Source organism: Microtus pennsylvanicus, chromosome 20 (assembly GCF_037038515.1).
Source record: "Microtus pennsylvanicus isolate mMicPen1 chromosome 20, mMicPen1.hap1, whole genome shotgun sequence".
In the NCBI taxonomy this organism is placed as follows: Eukaryota; Metazoa; Chordata; class Mammalia; order Rodentia; family Cricetidae; genus Microtus; species Microtus pennsylvanicus.
Genome location: NC_134598.1, coordinates 12,746,337 through 12,761,281, shown reverse-complemented (window position 1 = coordinate 12,761,281; position 14,945 = coordinate 12,746,337). Strand labels below are relative to the sequence as shown.

General features: G+C 45.1%; 1 protein-coding gene across 2 annotated transcripts in view; it reads left to right on the top strand.

Moving 5' to 3' along the window:
- Ptprb (protein tyrosine phosphatase receptor type B) overlaps nucleotides 1–14,945 on the top strand; it is a 109,648-nt gene that overhangs the window by 13,203 nt on the left and 81,500 nt on the right. Inside the window, exons 1-2 of one of the 2 annotated variants that reach the window (XM_075954878.1) lie at nucleotides 13,977–14,188; nucleotides 14,585–14,858. In XM_075954878.1, coding sequence (XP_075810993.1) covers nucleotides 14,135–14,188; nucleotides 14,585–14,858 — 328 coding nt within the window. In that variant the 5' untranslated portion in view covers nucleotides 13,977–14,134. Of the gene's footprint in view, nucleotides 1–13,976; nucleotides 14,189–14,584; nucleotides 14,859–14,945 lie in introns of those variants that run through there. The other variant, XM_075954877.1, reaches the window with a different exon arrangement.

Here is a 14,945-nt window from a genome sequence, read left to right as displayed (position 1 = left end):
TTCTTTTCTTTAACTTCCCCCTTTTGTCCCACGTCCTCCTTGCCTATGTGATGCATTTGACTGTGGAAGGTTGTATCCTTGGACCAGGACTTGGTCTCAGAGAGAACTCTGTGGCTATTCCCCCCGCCCCTCCTCTCCCAACCTCCAACTCAAGACCTTAAGGGAATCAACAGGTCAGTTCCAGAAATCAAGGACTAGCACTTCGGTGTCAAAGAAGCCGAGCCTAGGTCCTAGAGGTTTCTACTCAAGTTGTGCTTTCTTCTTTGAACCGGAGATCACACTGGGCATTCATCTGCCTCATAAGGTTGAGAATAAAGATCTGATTAAAGGAATCACCTTGGGAGGTACTCTAGCTGAGTGTAAGTGAGGATTTACTAATGTTGGCTTCTTTTAGTCTTTATCATCCCTACCCCGGCTGACTCCAGGCTCGAGGAACCCACTTGAGCTAGCGGATTCTGCAAACCTGCTCTAGAAGAGATAAAGTTGCTGACTGTGCAGAAAAGCAAGGTTCCTGGCTGGTTGTGATACCACTATCTACACATCTTGCCTAGAGGCTTGCTGCCTGCTTCCTCTCCCACCCCACCCTTGTGCTGGCCCTGGGAGGAGCAGCATTTCCTCAGTTTGTGAATAGCCATTGTGGTTCTGGGCTGAGCTTTCGCAGTTCTGCGTTTCCTTCCATTGGCCTTCAAAGAGATCACAGCCCAGTGTGAGTCTCCAAATAAGAGAGGAGGCTAGTGCAGAAAGTACCTCAAAACCAAGCCCAGGCAGCCTCCTTGCCTGGGCCACTTAGAGTGTGCAGGGAGATACAGGGCTGTCATTATTGTTATACAGGCAGACTAAAGATGAACAGCATCCCCAAGAACAGCGGTGCTCAGCCTTCCTACTGCTGCAATCCTTTAATGCAGTGCCTCATGGCATGGTGGCCCCAACCATAAAATTATTTTCGTTGCTACTTTATAATTGTAATTTTGTTACTACTTTGAATTGTGTTTTCCAATGGTTTTAGTTGACCCCTGTGAAAGGGTCATTTAACTCCCACAGGTTGAGAACCTCTGTCCTAGAGGAAACCACACAGACCACCTTCAAAGTACCCACATGATGCTTAGACTGTCCATTGCGAGTAGAATCAAGTAGCGCAGACCATGAAACTGATACGATTATTTTTAATTCTTGTTTTTATTATTTTTAATTATGTAAAGGGAGGTGGGATATGTGGGTACAGCTGCCCTCAAATGCCTCTGGTCTGCAGCTGGAGTGGTGGGCAGCTGTGAGCCGCTCTACACGAGAACCAAACTCCGGTCTTCTGGAAGACCAGAGGTGTTCTGAACAGCTGGGCCATCTTTCCAGTTCCCATGTATCATCATTGTTAGAATAATTTGGGGCAAGGGAGGAACCTTGGAGGGCCAAGGGGCCGCGCAGCCCAGCGGGTGAGAGGCAGGCAGGCCATGCAGACAGAGCTTAAGCGGGGACTTTTATTGAGATAAAGGGAGTGTGGGAAGGGAAGGAAGAGATAAAGAGACAAAGAGAAAAAGAGAAGAGAAAGAGGAAAAAGAAGAGAGAGTAGTAGGCAGAGTTTTGCCTTTTTGGGTCTGTTTGTTCGTTTGTTTTGTTTTTCGAGACGTGGTTTCTCAGTAGCTTTGGAGCCATTCCTGGGACTCCCTCTGTACCCCAGGCTGGCCTTGAACTCACAGAGATCCACTTGCCTCTGCGTCCTGAGTGCTGGGATTAAAAGCACATACCACCACCACCCAGCTAGAGTTTTACCTTTTAAAGGGACAGGGTACTATCTGCCATGCAAGTAGGGTTGATGCATTCTACCAGGTCCTCAAGGGGCAGAGCCAAGGTGTGTCTGGATGCTAGCAATTGTGTTATGACCATGTGTTGCTAAAGCCCCTACCTCATAGCCAGCATTGTCCAATCTTAATTCTAAAAAGCAGTCTCATGGTTCTTCAGTTAAAATGGATGACCGTCTGCTAATAGCAGCTTGAAATTCGCCTCACCCCTCCAGCCTTAAAATCTCAAGGATTCCTATTTGCTTCCATTATTGTTTTAGTGACACGTAATTAGATTGCCTTCCATTTTGTTCACACAGAGGCTGGGCTAATTATGTGCCACAATATAAGCCACACACACACACACACCTAAGATGCAGCCACAGAACAGGCCATAAGTGTTGAGATGCCTGGCTGACATAGTACCTTCCTCTGGCACACTGGCGTCTCGGGAGGTGTGCTCGAAGCAAAGGCTGATGCAGTGAGAAGAGAGAATGAGGAAAGGAAGCCAAGATCAATATAGAAGCCAGACTGTGCCAAGCATCAGGGAAAGTCTACGCCATCAGCTCTGACCATGGCCCTGGCTGCCCTGGAACTCGCTCTGTAGATCAAGCTAAGCTCACCTGCTCCCGCCTCCCTAGCGCTGGGATTAAAGGTGTACACCACTGGTCATCTGTACCATTTTAAAGCTACAGTTGCAGGATTCAGGTTCAGACTGTCATTGCTCAGAATTGCCTAAAGCAGAAACTCAGAGCCTGCAGCATGAAACTCCCAGCAATTCTATTAGGAAGCTGGGTTTGTGGTCAGATGAGAGATAACCGAGTGATGGGCTTGTTGGGGAAAAAAAAATGAAAGAAAGAAAAGAGAGGAAACCCAATGGGGCTGTAGAACCTGAGTACAGTCACAGGAAACATCCCACAGCCCACGTCACAAAACTCAAGGGTGTCCCAGACTTAAGGCCATGAAGGGACTTGGCAATTCAGTGTAACCATGGTGACTACTAAAAATGACATGACCGGCATCGTGTTCAAATCTGAAACATAAAATGTGGCTGTAAGTTTTCTATCAGTTTTGAAGTTCCTTAATTTAGAGACTTTATTAAGATTGCAAACTTAATGCGGGATGCCCACCTCCTATTCTGAAATAGTTCAGGTAGATTTACTATATTTGCAGAGAGAAAGAGAGGAGACCGACAGACAGACAGACACACACACACACACACACACACACAGAGGCGGGGGGAGGGAGGGAGGGAGGGAGGGAGGGAGGGAGGGAGGGAGGGAGGGAGGGAGGGAGGGAGGGAGGGAGAGACTCGGGAAGTTCAGGGAAGGGTTATACAAACTCTATGTACACATTGCAGTTGACCTGTTAATGTGCAATTGCTTCAAAATAAATATTTTTAATGTAAAAGGAAATCAAGGAGACGTTTTGCTGGGCCGGCTTTCGAAGGGTGGCATTCACGGGAAGCTGCTGCATTAGAGCTAAAGACGTGTCTTCTTCGAGAACGGGGGTGAGAGAAAGTGGGGCTTGAGGCCGCTGGGTGGAAGATGAGGAGGCGAGATTAACACACACAACAGGGGAAAATGAGATGAATTAAAAAAAAAAAAGTCAGTGAAGCAAAAACTCAGAACTGGCTCCCAGCCTCTTGATAAGTCTGAAGATAAGACAGACAGCCTGGGAGGAACTGCTAAATCCTTTAAATCTCTGCAGTTCCCGCAGCCAACGGCTGTACCCTCAGATCACACACACACACAGACTCACAGGTTTGAAACCCAGTCACTGTAGAATACGGTGAAAAGTAGCTGCAGGAGAAACACTGTGAGTTCCTGGAGCCGTTACTGAAGTTAGTCCCGTTTCCGTATCTCCTGCACTTGCAGGCAGCTGGTAGCGAAAGCAGCACCGTAGGTCCAAGATGAGAACTTCCTACTACAGAAATGTCTGTTTGGGAGCCAGGGATACCCTTGTTGCTATTGTGTCTCTCGTTTCAGATTCCTTATAGATTTGTGCCAATGAGATGCCCGCTGTCAGGGCTTCCTGTGTAGACTTCCCTCTATGAGATTGCTGGTGTGAGGGGCGGCGGAGGGGGGAGCAGAGCTATGGGCAGAACTCAGCAAGCGCCTACTTTGCCGGGGGTTCTGATCTTGGTGGCACAAGCAGCATTTTCAGGAATGTCTTTCCCGAGAAGCACTCGCCCTCACACGCAGTTAAGGAGGGGGCTTCTACCCGTCCAGAACAACAGCTTTATGGATGTCAATTACTTCTAAGGCTTTAGGTTCTAATTCTGCACTGAGATGGGTGAGCATGCGCTTGTCAAAATTCTTAGGCAAGCCCTTGTTTGGGGGAAGACTGTAAACGTTTATTCTGTCCGTACCTAAGAGAGATCCAGTCACCGTGACCTGGGGATGTGGAGGAGATGACGAAGAACAGGGCTCCTTCCTTCAAGGCCTCTATAACCTGACTCATAGTTTTCACATTATGTTTGGGGAAAACATGATAAGGTCCTTTGATCTTCTGCTTTGATCCCTGTCAGCCCAGTGCTCAGGGGTCTCAGAGATTCCCCGAGTAGGCCTCACCCAGTAGAGAAGGGTGGAGTCGGAAGCAATGCTGAATTAAAGATAACAAAGAAACAGGCAGAATGTAGGACCATTGTGGTTCCATCTTTTAATTTTTTTTTTTGAGCCAAAAGTCAAGATTTTTTTTTAAAAAAAAAAGGAAAAGGCTTGATTTTCTCATTGCTTTCTTATTTTGATTTTTAAAGTGATATTAAAATCTTGTTATAAATGTCAGTCACCTGGGTTTGACCAGGTGGTTATCAAATTATAAGCCTCTCCTTTAGGAGGAGTGGATGGGGAGGTAGTAGATGGAAGGCAAAGGGAGGGAACGGGAGGAGAGGAAGGAGGGAAAACTGTGGTTGGTATTGTAAAATCAATGAAAAGAAATTCAGTTAAAAAAAACTAAGCCTCTCCTTTGTAACATCTACAGAACTCACAGGGAGACAATTTGATCCACAGAATATTAAAACTATGTCTTCGGCTTCCAATCTTAAGCCCCTAAAGAAGCTAAAAGCTTTGCTTGTTTAGCTTTTCTTTTTTTTTAAATTGTTTTACATTTATTCATTTTATATGTATGAGTGTGTGTGTGTGTGTGCCTGGTAAGCTGAGGACAGAAGAGGACATCATATCTCCGGAAACTGTGATAGTTGTGAACCATCGTATGGGTGATAGGAACAGAAGCACCAAGTCTCCTGCAGGGGCAACGGGTACTCTAATTGATGAGCCATCCCTCCGGCCCCATTTCCCTTTTTCTTTTAAAGCCAATCTTATGCCACGTTTTATTTATCTGCTGTCAAGGGTTGAGGGAATAGATTTTGTGAGTATCACAGTCTAGCTCCTGAGGTCATTCTACCCAGAAGCCATGCACATCCTGACGGCCTGTGGGAAGTATGGCTGCCCTGACTTGCCCTACCTGTGAGCAGATTCATCTCTTGGGTTGGGTGGTGGCAGCCCTTGTGTTGGTAAAGTTATAGCAGAAGCCTGGAGTTTGACGGAGTGAATCTCTTATTAGAGTCTCTCCTGCTTGTAAATCAATCATATGGCTACCTATAGCTACATGCTGGGATGAAAACTACCCAAAGTCAAAGTCTATTTCCTCCCAGATTTTCTTTTTTTTTTAAAAAAAAAAAAGAGGAACAAAAAAAAGGGTAAGAAATTAGTGTGGAAAATAAATACCAAGTGTACTGGCTGATTTTGTGTGTCAATTTGACACAAGCTAGAGTCATCAGAGAGGAAGGAGCTTCAGTTGAGGAAATGTCTCTATGAGATCCAGCTGTACGACATTTTGTCTGTTAATGGTCAATGGGGAAAGCCCAGCCCATCGTGGGTGGTGTCATCCATGAGCTGGTGGTTCTGAGTTCTATAAGGCTGAAGCAAGCCAGAAAGCAGCTCCCTTCCATGGCCTCTGCATCAGCTTCTGCCTCAGGATCCTGCCCTGTTTGAGTTCCTATCCTGACTTTCTTCAGTTATGAAGAGCAATGTGGATGTATAAGTCAAACCCTTTCCTCCCCAGCTGGCTTTTTGGCCATGGTGTTTGGTAGCAGAAATAGAAATTCTAACTAAGACACCAAGAAACCTTAAAAATGTGCCAAAGAGTGGTGGTGGAGCCTACTGGTAACAATTCCCTCCCTCTCCTCCCTTCCAGTATTTAGAAAGCTATGGCATGGCCATCAGTCTAAGCAGCTGTTAAATGCTTCTGATCTCTACTGAACAGCTCTGTTTGGATACAAGAGAGAATGCAGTATGAATGTATTATCATTTGGATGTTCTCAGAAAGATATTTCCATCCATGGGCTCTGTTATTCTTTTGTATGACTGAATACTCAATTGCCATGGTTTATTTTAATGTTCTTTGTAGAACATTATTTTACTATTAACAATTATGGGCCCTAATATTTCTGACCCTGAACTGGGAATTTAGCTATGCATGTAGTGCACAACTTCTCTTTCAATCCCTAAAACTGCTCTCCAAATGCTTTTGTTATTTCCTGGAGGCTCGTGATCTAGGAAGTTTATCTAGAAAGATTTCTTTAAGTACTCCAAACTATATCTCTAAATACAGAACAGGATGGTCATGAGGTTTTTAAAAATAACTGCTCATCAAAATTATGTTTTCTTCTATTTCAGTGCTTCTCTTCTGAAATGCCCTGCAGGTTAAAATTGTGTTGTTTTTATCACAATTTTCTATTCAGGCAATACAAAGAAAAGTAGAAAAATATTTGCTATCTTGTGATTGGTTTTAGTTGACATGTCTGCCTGGTTATTATGCCTTGTTTTAAAATTTTTCTGTTGTGTGTTTGCTTAGCCAGAGAAAGGCCCTGGCTTATCTCTTAAGAGCCACATTAACTTGGTGTGGTTGTGCATGCTTGAAAGACAAGCACTCAGAAGGTACAGGCAGGAGAATCAGGAATTTGCTGTCATCCTCAGCTACATAGAGAGATCGAGGCCAGTCTAGTTTACATAATATCCTGTCTCTAAATAAATAAAATATTTCAAAGTCATCATGGTTGCCTGCAAAAGACCAGCACAAGATGAAGGCAATCAAAACCCCAACATGATAAACACTATGGTTTCATAGCTAGCAATTTTGTGGGACACCTATCAGCAGGAGTTGGGGATGCCTCTGACTCTATGGCCTGCACTTGGGACCCTTTTCCTCCTAACTGGTCACCTCAAATGGCCTTGCTATGAGGATCTGTGCGTAATCTTATTATAATTTGTTTATGCCGTGTTCAGTTTATATCCCTGGGAGGGCTGCTTTTTCATTTTGAAGGGAAACAGAGGCAGAGTGGATCTAGGAGGCAGGGACTGGGAGAAGGGGAAGTAAGGGAAACAGTGGTGGGGATGTAATGTGTGTAAAGAATTAAATGTTTTAAAAAAAATCTCAGCATGGGTCAGGAAAGGATTGACCCACATCTCGTTGAGGACTTGTGGGCAACTGACAGCTATTGGTAGAAAAGAGGGTCATTTTTCTCTGGGGAATAGTCACATTGATGGGTTGTATAAGCCCCTTTTGTAGATGGCTTCATGACCGTGCACATATAGGTAGCACTAATTGGATTTGAGTTTGTTTTTAAGATAGAGGGCATAAAGTTAGGAGGGAGTGTGTTAGAGAGGATCTAGGGGAAAATGGAAGGTAACATGATCAAAATATATTGTATACATATATGAAATTCTTAAAGACTAAATACATATACACACACGCACACATACTTGTACAGTTTGGTGAGTAGGCCTATATATGCCCATCCACTCCAATCAGAAGCCAGAGCAAAGGAATGTAAATTCAAAGCCTTCCTGAAGTATGGAAGTAAGATCAAGGCTAGCAAAGGCCACTTAGCCAACCCCTGATGTAAAAGAATAAATAAATAAAATTGGGGGTGAGTAAATAAGGGGTTAAAATAAAAATCCAAAGCAGAGCATTTGTCAAGCATGTGCAAGCTCCTGGTTTAATACCCAATACTAGGGAAAAATTCTTCCTAGAAGGAATGGCATCAGGCTGATCTTGTGCCTAGCATTTGATGTTACATGAAGTTCTTTTTCCAGGTCTTTTTCAAGTATCATTCACACTGAATTTTTCATGAAGCTTTACAAATATCAAGACATGCATGATATTTATTATAAAGATAACTAATTTGTGAATTCTAAATTTGTTCCAGACCCTCTAAATAGTCTGCGTCACATCTTGGAAACAGAGCAATCAGTGAAATTTGAGAGGCATCGCGGACGAGTTAAAATTAACTCGCCTAATAATGAAATTTTGGTTGAAGGTTTATTGGGAAGCACGCTGAGTTTAAATAGCTCTTCTTTGCTGACAGCACAGATGATTTGTTGAAACATAAAATGCTTCCTCCACCCCCTGCCTTACTGATTCCTTGGGTCCTTATAGGTAGGGCCCTATACTATGACTTTCTAGCAGGTTCTCAGCTAACCGCTGATGCTGCACTGTCCTGTAAGAGCATGGCTCCTCATCGTCTTCCTCCCCCTCTTCCTTCTTATCTTTTCAAATCCCTTTCCTGTTCCTCCTCATCGTCCCTTTCCTCCTCTTCCTTCCTTACTTTCATTTTTTGATCCCACTCCTATCTCTTCCCACTTTCCCTTTTGTCCTTCAAAATCAATCTCTTCCTGTTTTATTCTTTCTCCCTCTACAATTGTCTTCCACTCCTACATGCTCATGCTCTCTCTCCCCCCTTCTCCTCTCTCTCTCTCTCTCTCTCTCTCTCTCTCTCTCTCTCTCTCTCTCCTCTCTCTCTCCCTCACTCTTCCTCTTCTTCTCCTCTTTCCCTCTCCCTCTCCTCCTTTCCCACTCAGGACAGCATTTAAAGCATGCCCTAAGACCATACTTGCAAAAGCTTGTTAGAAAAATTATTAACAACATTTACTGAGCAGCTACGAAGACCCAATCGTTCTCTCAGAAAACATTTAGTGAGATTCTATTGTATTCTGAACCCCGTGCCGAAAGAGAAAGCAAAGCTCTACCCTACAAGAATGTGTCAAAGGACCAAAGACACAGACAACACTCAAATACATAAATAATTAGATTATTGTTGCACATTATTACTCTGAACTAAACAAATGGGCTGTGAGGGAGAAAGAATGAAAGAAACTTCTTCCTTATGATCTCTGATATGGAGGAGGAGTCTTCAAAACATACACCAGAGCCTGACACCGAGCCCGCGCTCAGCACATTTTCTGAATGGAAGCATGTACCTGAAGAAGGGAATCAAGCAGGAGATAGACAACAAACAGAGCCAGGTAACGAAGGTCCTGGCTGAGGTCTGTGGCCTTTTAGTCCCTCGTGGGAGGCTTGTTTGCATTAATTGCTTCCAATCCACTTCACTTTTTCTCTAACACAGAGCTCTCTGTCTCGGACCCTGGTGATCCCTGGTCTATAGTAACTCTCCTTCCTAGTGAGACATCAAATGATGCCCTATGCGCCGTCCAGCAGGCACGTTCCTGCGTGAGTGCAATCCCCAGTGGTGGAGAGCTTAGGAAAAGTTGCTAGTTATAGGAAACAAAACATAACAGTAGTATGTTCAGTGTGCTGTGCACAGACCACGACAACCGTGTTTTGTGCATGGAAAACTAATGAGCAGAGAAGGGAAAGCCATGTGTCCGGATGGGATTGAAGCAGTGGGAATCACTTTCCGGGTCTGAACTTCCCCGGGGAATAGCCTCAACCTAGGATCAGGAAGGATGTGGGGACCTGTGCCACACTCAAACCAAATGTGTAGGTGAAGCCACCACACAGCTAACTCTATTATGGGGCAACCAAGATTTTGGGGGTGCAAAACATGCATCCCAACTCTACCTCAGCCATACCAACCAACCAGTGGTGAGAACAGGCATAGAAGTGTGAACACTGACCACAGATGAGCTTACTAGGACTTAAAAGTCTTTTAAATCTATGGCTCCTGGCTCATGGCTTCTATAGTCCTTGTAATTCCTTATGTATCTAGAATAATAAAAATAAATTTTGTTAAAATATTTTACTTAGATCCCTGAAACAGCTCCGAGTGAATAAGGTAAAGCAGTATTTTTCAACCACACCTGAGATTTAATGAATGTGATTTTTAGAAGCACCACTGATAAATACTTAATAAGAGTTGAGGAGGCAAGGGCGGGGATTGACGGTTGCTTGGAGGGGAAAGGGCTGAAGTTGGAGTTCATTACCAGTGGTCAATGGTTCAACCAACCCTACTTCATAAAATATCTACAAAGGGCAAGTGTCTGGGGTGGAGGGTTTCCGGGAAGATGAGAAGAACATATCCCTGGGCTTCCAAGGGTGACATGCTCCCGACCGCATGGGGGTGGGCCTTTTACACCTTGCCCTGTACCCCTCTTATAGAGACATTTGCTTACATCTTTGCAATAAGCAAATAAGCATGAAAAATATATAAAGAAATAAAGTTGCCATTCCCAAGCAGGGTTTCTTGCCCCTGGTGAGTGGTGAGTTCAGCATCTGTGTTCATAATGTAACAAGATTCATACCTTAGCTGTGAGCTTGTAAGGACTGTGTGAATGCAAACACGTTTGTTACCGTGAATTTTTTCACCATTTTTAGAAGACAGCTGTCTAGTCAGAAGCAGCCACACCCTTCCTGTGGAGTCTGGGAAAGGTTTCCTGATGACAAAGGGAAAAGGTTAGGCCACTGTAATGGGGCAGAATGACTGACCCCCATTCCTGGAATGCAATGACTTCTAAAAGTAAATATAGGGCTATATTATAGGGCAAATGGACTGAAAAGCAGGTGAGGAATTTCAAACAAAGAGAACAAATAAGAAATGAGTCAACGTGTTTATACTATGTACAGAATTTCATACACTCCCTATCCAAAAGATGACCTCAGGGACGTGTTCTGTGCTCCTGCAACCTGTAGCCACGTTTGCAGATTTGCATATTAATACGGTAGCTGTGATTCCAATTTTTAAAACTTCTGTTTATTTCATATGTGTGAGGGTGTTTGGTCTGCAGTTATGCCGTGTGTACCACATGCATGCCTGCCTGGTGCCCATGAGGTCAGAAGAGCATCAGACCTCCTAGAACTGTGGCCAAGCATAGTTGCAGATCATCGTGTGGGTTCTGGAAAATGAAGCCAGGTGCTTGCAAAGACAACAGTGCTCTTAGCGGCTTAGCTCCCTCCATGGTTCCTGCATTTATTATTTCAGAAGGAAAAATAGAGTCCCTAAAAGTCCAGGTTTAAGTCAGACCTGTTGTCTCTCATTGTATATTCATTTTTATGGGCTATACTGAACCCATAACCTATTGGAAGCTCTGTTGTCAGCCTTGAGATGATAATGATCAAATAATGATAACTTAAAAGGCCAAAGTTATATAACTTTGGAGAAGAAATGTTTATAACTACTGGCCCTTTCCATCATGTTCTGATATGCTTCTTCATCTATGTTGATGATATTTAAAAAATTATTTAACCTCAATTATTCTAAGCATACATGTTCAACTTTGATAGATCAAAATTTAAAGATGGATTTAAAAACATGAATTCTTATTTTCCGAACTCCTGGTCCTAGAAACACTCTCGACAGGTGCCTGAGAGCACTTTTGACCAGGTTCATGTGAGCACTCTTGGCAGGTGCCTGAAAGCACTCCTGGGAGATTCCCGGGAGCACTCTTGAACAGGTTCATGGGAGCACTCTTGGTTGTGTTCCTGGGAGCACTCTTGGCCAGGTTCCTGTTAATTTGGAAGCATTTAAGCTGTAATATTGGGAAAGTGTTTCCTACAGCCTCCATTTGTTCCTTTTCAAATGTCTTCAGGTATACTCTTATAAGTCATAAGGAAGGATTATTCGCTATTTTATATATTATGTTATATGTTAGAAAGTTTGGTCTAAAGGATGCAGCATGCTAGAATACATATGTGCACAAGTCTGTGTTTGTGTGTGTGAGCTTGGGAAAGATAGGATTGCTTAAAGATTTTCAGAGGACAGTGGATATTTAGTATATTTAAGTGGGAAGACTATAAATCCGAAAATCAATTGGAAAAAATTTTAAATCCCAGAGAAGATGACAACAAAAAACCTAAACATCGGGAATTAGTAAGTGGGGTCTATGCAATGAATGAATTTAAAAGAGACCCAAAAAGAAAATAATGAGATAAATTGATGTGGATGCTGCACCTGTTGCCGGACTTTTCAAATGAGGTTCGCCAAGTTGCTTTCACGTTTGTGATGGCATCAGAGCTCTCTCTGTGACGCCTTTAGAGCATCGTTCTTGTCTTCAACCCAGGTATCCTTTTCTGAATACAGAAAGGTACGAAAAGGGTAGCAAGGAATGAGCTAAAAAGAAACTTCACTCAAGACTCAAGGCAGTTGGTGCTTGTATTGAAACACACAGTTGATGGAGGAGAGAAAGGTGTGCCAGACTGTGGAGACTGCTGCGTGAAGGTCCAGAGAATGAAAATGGTTTTCCAGGAAGTCAAGCACCCTGGGTGAAGAACAGGACTTGCTGCAGTCTCCCAAAGCACACAGGTGTTTGGTGCTTGGTGAGCTTGCTGACTTGCAAGATCGATCGCAGACCTATGTGTGTCTACTTCTAAAGCCCAGAAGTCTCTGAAAGGCAATGAACTCAGTTTTTCATTAATATTGACAAGCATATTTTCCAAAAGAACTGAAGTGGTTTTCACTTTCTTCAAGTGTTCTGCTTTCCCTCAAAGTGTATAGTAGACATAAGAAGCCGAGCCGTAAGAGTATCCACTCTGTAACGAATGTGCACGAGTGGGTGCCTTATGCCGCAGTGATTTGAAAGGTAGTGTAATGATCCATCTGTGACAATTATTGACAACCATGCTGATTGAGCCAATTAAGACCTTTGAGTTTTTTATTAATGGCCAGACCAAGAGTGGGCTCACAACTCTGGAAGTCTCTTGGTGTCCTAGCTCAGGGATACAGTATAAAGGCAAAACACTTAAAGATTCATCATAGTTAGTTGAGGGTCAGAGAGTCTTAAAACGCTCATTCCTGCCAGAGCATAGTAGCCATTTGAAACAAAACCTGCCAGCTATTTTGCCTAATACATCTGGAACCATAAGCAAGGCATGAAAATCTCAAGTGTGTTGCCAAGGCAGACCTGACAGTTGTAGGGAGGGGGTGTGGGAAGCTAAGACCCGTCTTAAACATAAGACGGAATCAGAACAGGATTTGGCCCCTACCTTAGTCATTTCAATGGGGTCATATCTTTTGTTAAACAGCTCAAAACCTCGAAGCTATAAAAGGGGTTGCAAAGCTTCATTATTATCACCATACTAAGTACTTTCGCTTTTTGGATTGAGTTTCTTCTCGGACCTGCTTTGACACATACATTTCTTCAGGTTATATGACAGTCGTCCCGGATCTTACAGATGATGCGGGAAACACCGCAGCCTACTTCTTTGGAAGGTGTGGGATGCTGAGTTATGGGAGTGTACGTTGGTAATGTGATTATTTTGTTGGCAGTTCACAGTATTTTCCTGAGATTTGGGGAGCCCACAGGCCTATACAAGCGAATTGGGCAAGTGGATGGAGAAAGGACAGGACGGTCCTGTTGATAATGGGCGGGCTCTTTGAGGGTCTTTTCCCCTGCTGATGTCAAAAGGATGCCGACAGTGACAAATGGGTGTTTTGAGGTGAGAAGGGCTAAAGCCCTCTAATAAAAGGCTTCAGGAAAGAGTGTGGGCGACCCAGGGAAACGTGCTCCGGTCAAGTTTAAGCCTGGGAAACGAGGCCCTGGAGAAAGCAGATGAGAAGATAGGAAGGAAGGTAGGGAGGGGGACGCTGGGTGTGGAGAGGAGAGGGGGCCTGAAAAGTGAGAGCACTCAAGCACTTTTTAAAGCTATGACAACTGGGTTGAGGACCACTGGGAGGGAAAAAGTGAAAGTTGGGGGGGGGGTAGAAGGTAGAGCCCCTCGTCCCTGGAAGGGACCCTTGGTTAGGGAAGCGGGAGCAGAGGCAGGGGGGCAGCTTGGCTGGCCTCAGGCCCCCTTGGCAGCCTCAGGCGTTGGCTCCTCGGGACTCCCTCCCTCTCCGGAGCATTGTTCCTTTGCCGGGAGACAAGGAAATTGCCTTTTGATTGCGGAAGTCCCGGACGGGGCTTGGGGGCGAGGCAGCGCGGGTCAGAATGGCAGCGTGGGAAGGGCCGCGCGCCGCGGGTCCCCGCCGCCTGTCGCGTCCGCAGCCCGCCCAGGGCGGCAGCAGAAGCAGCTGCTGCCGCAGCCCTAGCGCGTCCCCAGCTTCGAGGGAAGCGCGCTGCGCCCGCGGGGCGCGCTGAGCGCGCAACAAGTGGTACTCAAGGTGCCCTGGCTGTCCTCCCAGCGAGATGCTGAACCATGGAGCCACACTGGCCTTGTGGATCGCGCTGAACCTCCTGCAGGTGAGCTGGCAGAGCAAGGGATGGGGACGATGCTCCACTCCTCGCTAAGAACCAAGTCCATCCTCGTCCCAGCCTCCGGGGATGCGCGAGGGGGAAAGGAACAAAATCTTATACTCCTATGTGGGAGAGTCATCCTTTCCCGAAATCCTGCCATCCACCAAACTGACAGCTTACCCTTCTGTCAAGACAGCAACTTTGGATCTCCAGCTGCTCCTAGGAGAGGTGGAGCAACTGGGGCGAAAGTTGCCCGCCATCCACTTCTCCTGTGAGCCCTTTCCTGGGTTGCAGGCTGAGCAGACAGCTGCAACTGGGGAGGACAGGTGGCTCAGGGAGGTGGCTATGCCTCTACGCACTGCAGACTGGGAACTTAATCCGTGCTCTCTGGTTCTTTTGCAGGCTGGACTGGCAGAGCTAGAGAGATGTAACTTCACACTGTTGGAGTCCAAGATCTCCAGCTTCTCAGCGTCTATCCAGTGGAGGACTTTGGGGTCACCCTGCAACTTTAGCCTCATCTACAGCAGTGATACCTCAGGGCCTGCGCTGTGCCATCCCTTTCGGATAGACAACATTACCTATGGATGTAACCCCAAGGATTTACAAGCAGGGACCCTCTATAACTTTAGGATTGTTTCTCTGGATGGAGAAGAGAGAACTTTGGTCTTACAGACAGGTAAAGAGTAACAGGTGTCATGGGATGGCCAAGCCACTCTAAGCTGAGCCTTGCCTTTTCCAGTTGGGGCTTTCATTTGATCTTTGG